Genomic DNA, 3,538 nt, shown 5'->3' with positions numbered 1-3,538 from the left:
CGAGGTCTTCTGTGAAACCACAACATAGTCCCACCATCTGCATTCCTGACTCTGCCCATGTCTTTTCCCTGTGCTTGTGAGTGATGATATGGGAAAGGTGATTCTGTGTAGTTTCCTTATTCAGCAACTTGATTTCTTAGGTGACTGAACATTCCTGGTGATTCTAAAGTCTTGTACCAAAATACAATTCCTATTTCATAGCACATGCCATACTGAATAGAAGCATATTGCTTGTTGTGCCCTTTTATTTCACTGGAATTTGCTGCTTAAAGTTTTAAAGTTTCTTTAAAAGTGGTAGCCTTTTGAGTCAGCTTCTTTTAGCTTTCATGAATGTCTGACTTCTCTTTCTCTTTTGAGGCCATTCCTCTTGTTTCTGCCACACAGCAATATTCTTCCTAAAATAAACAATGTGAATAGTGTCATGATTCCTTCTTGCTTTGTTTCAGGTCCCTTGACTGCTGGTATCCAGTATACTTGAACTGAACTCATGGCCAGTGTAAATGTGACTGAGTTGATCATCACTGGCCTTTTCCAGGATCCAGAGGTGCAGAAGGTGTGCTTTGTGATGTTTCTTCCCGTGTACCTGGCCACAGTGCTGGGCAATGGCCTCATTGTTGTGACAGTCAACATCAGTAAGAGTCTGTATTCCCCCATGTATTTCTTCCTCAGCTACTTGTCCTTGGTGGAGATTCTCTACTCCTCTACTGTTGTCCCTAAGTTCATCACTGATTTACTTAACAAAATTAAAACCATCTCTCTGAAGGGCTGCCTGGCTCAGATTTTCTTCTTCCACTTCTTTGGGGTCACTGAGATTCTCTTGCTTTCAGTGATGGCTTATGACCGCTATGTGGCTATCTGTAAACCTCTTTACTACACAACTATCATGAGTAGGCTCAAATGTTACCACCTGGTGGCTGGTTCCTGGGTAGGGGGATTTTTTCATTCTATAATTCAGATATTCATCACTATCCCTTTGCCCTTCTGTGGTCCCAATGTGATTGACCACTACTTCTGTGACCTCCATCCCTTATTCAAGTTGGCCTGCACTGACACTCTTGTGGTGGGGGTTATTATGTTTGTTAACAGTGGATTATTTTCTGTATTTTCCTTCCTTTTCTTGGTGTCCTCTTACATTGTTATCCTGTATAACTTGAGGAACCATTCTGCTGAGGGGAGGCGCAAGGCTCTATCTACCTGTGCATCTCACATCATGGTGGTCGTCTTGTTCTTTGGACCTGCCATCTTCCTCTACTTGAGGCCTGCCTCCACCTATACTGAAGACAAGCTTGTGGCTGTGTTCTACACGGTCATCACCCCCATGCTAAACCCCATCATATACACACTCAGAAATGCAGAGGTGAAAAATGCTGTGAGGAAGTTGTGGGGCAAAAAAGTAAGCTCAAGTCTGGAATAAAATTAAAGGTATGAAACAATCAACAGCAATCAACTCTGACTAGAACTTGAATCTGACTTTAATCATCAGTGAAGGGACAGATTAAAATCTGCATGCTCATTGTTTCTGTTTTATTTGAATTCCATCCTGTCATGGGTATCAGTATTTTGAAGTATGTTCAAATTGGGTATTTTATATCTCTTTTCCAGTGATCTATAATGTGTAAGATTTAGAAATAGAACTCCTCTAATGTGTGGATATAAAAGTTCTCACATCAAAAGGAATGAAATAGTTTATTTGACCTGAATTTGTTGTCAGAGTGGTTGGTGCACATTCTGTTTGAGTAAATAGCTTTTGCATATTTCAAAGCTTTCCATATTCATTACTTCTTGGAATCCTCAAAGCAATTCTGTAATATTAATAAAGTAGTAATTAATCATTCTGAATGCAGAGGTTTAGAGATTTAAATGTCATTTAGATTACGTTTTGGTTGCAAAAAGCAGAGTCAGAAATAAGGGAGAAGTGCAGAAGTAAATGATCAGGGTAGAAACATTATCTATCGAGTTTGTCTATCACCAAACACTTTCATTTTTGTGTTTACCTCATGTCCTAAGATGGGTGTTGAAGCTTCATTCATAATGAATAATTCTCAATGGTTGAGTGATTTTTTTTGACAAATTTGACTATTTCCTTGGCATCTGTGAGAAGACTTGGAAGCTTCTCTTGTGTCCTTTCATGTGCACAGATTCCTCCCCACCCAACAGCAGCTGCTGCTCTACTTTCTATCATCATGTATTAGTTGAGTATTGCTGTGTTCATATAAATACTAGCACTGTGGTTGCACTCTTTTGAATTTTTCCTTTTTCTTTGATTTTAATATTTTTGAAACTCATTGGTGTTGTGGATTATAATAATTTGCTATTCTCTTTATTAAGTGGTGTGCCATTGCAGGAATACATCACAGTAAATAAAAATTCTTCCATTGGTGGACATTGGGCTTATTTCAGTTATTAGGTGCTTTAAATAAAAGCTGTGAGACATAAAAGTGATTGCCACCAAATCTGATGACCTGAGTTTGATCCCTAGACCCCACATGGTGGAAAGGGAGAAGCAATACTGGAAAGTTGTTCTTTCACATCCACTCATGCACTGTAGCATACATGTACCTCTTCCCCCTAAATAAATACAAGTTTATTTTTACAAAAACCTTGAGAAGTATTTTTTAAGTGCCTATTTTGTAAGAAAGACATATACTTCTTTACCATTTTCATCACTCTATAAATACCCAGACTTTACACATCCTCCTCCACGGTCTAGCACATGGTAAATACCTCTCATCATACTTATATCATCCTTATATTCCCATAACTTGCCAGATCTAGCCTGGGTCCCATAACAAATGCTCTAGCCTAGTCTGGTGACCAGCCTGTGCAGCAGCCAAGTTCTAGGCTTCCACCAGGCCTTGCTCTACTTGGCACCACCTACATGCACCTTCTGTGTGGCCTCCACCACCTATCTAGACTCCCCATATCCTCTACAAAGGTTTAGCCTTGTGAGTATTCCTGATATCCTTGTGCACCTTCCCCATAAATCACCATCCTAGGTCCCATAATTAGTGTACCAGCTTAGTCCAGCCTTCCTTGCATGCATGGTAAAGGAGCTCTAGTATTGGGCCAGGATCCTTACTACATATTACCCAAACCACATGGCAATTCAATGTCAAATTGAACTTTTCCACCCAGAAAGATCTATCCCCTGCTACTCCAAGTTTGGAATAGGAAACACATCTTGTGTTCCAGCTCAGTCTTTTCTCAAGGTACTTCTAACCTCTAGACCCAACCCACACCTACAGATTTTCTTCTACAATCTGCTATGTCCACAAAAATAATACAACATAATAACTAACAAAGAAAGTCCACATGTCAGATCTCATTGCAAGAGTATCAACTACATGAAATATCAAGCCAGTTTTTCTCTCCAAATCTTCCCAGTCATGTAGAAATGTTTACAAATGAGAATTACATAGATGACCTCTAGGAAATAGAATTTAAAAGAACAATCATAAACTTCATCATAGAATTCAGGAGTTTAAAGAAGACACAAAGAGGTATCTGAATTAAATTAAGGAGAACATTATTAGGGAGA

General features: G+C 39.2%; 1 protein-coding gene across 1 annotated transcript; it reads left to right on the top strand.

The window, feature by feature from the left end:
- The first annotated feature begins 437 nt into the window (after positions 1 to 437).
- On the top strand, positions 438 to 1,436 carry LOC116092230 (olfactory receptor 4B1-like). Its single transcript, XM_031373573.1, has one exon. It carries the CDS (start codon positions 488 to 490, stop codon positions 1,412 to 1,414), a length of 927 nt encoding a protein of 308 aa, XP_031229433.1. The 5' UTR covers positions 438 to 487; the 3' UTR covers positions 1,415 to 1,436.
- Positions 1,437 to 3,538: the final 2,102 nt, after the last annotated feature.

This window comes from Mastomys coucha, unplaced genomic scaffold (assembly GCF_008632895.1).
Source record: "Mastomys coucha isolate ucsf_1 unplaced genomic scaffold, UCSF_Mcou_1 pScaffold15, whole genome shotgun sequence".
Lineage (NCBI taxonomy): Eukaryota > Metazoa > Chordata > Mammalia > Rodentia > Muridae > Mastomys > Mastomys coucha.
Note: the sequence above shows the minus strand (reverse complement) of the source record. Positions and strands in the feature narration are given on the sequence as shown.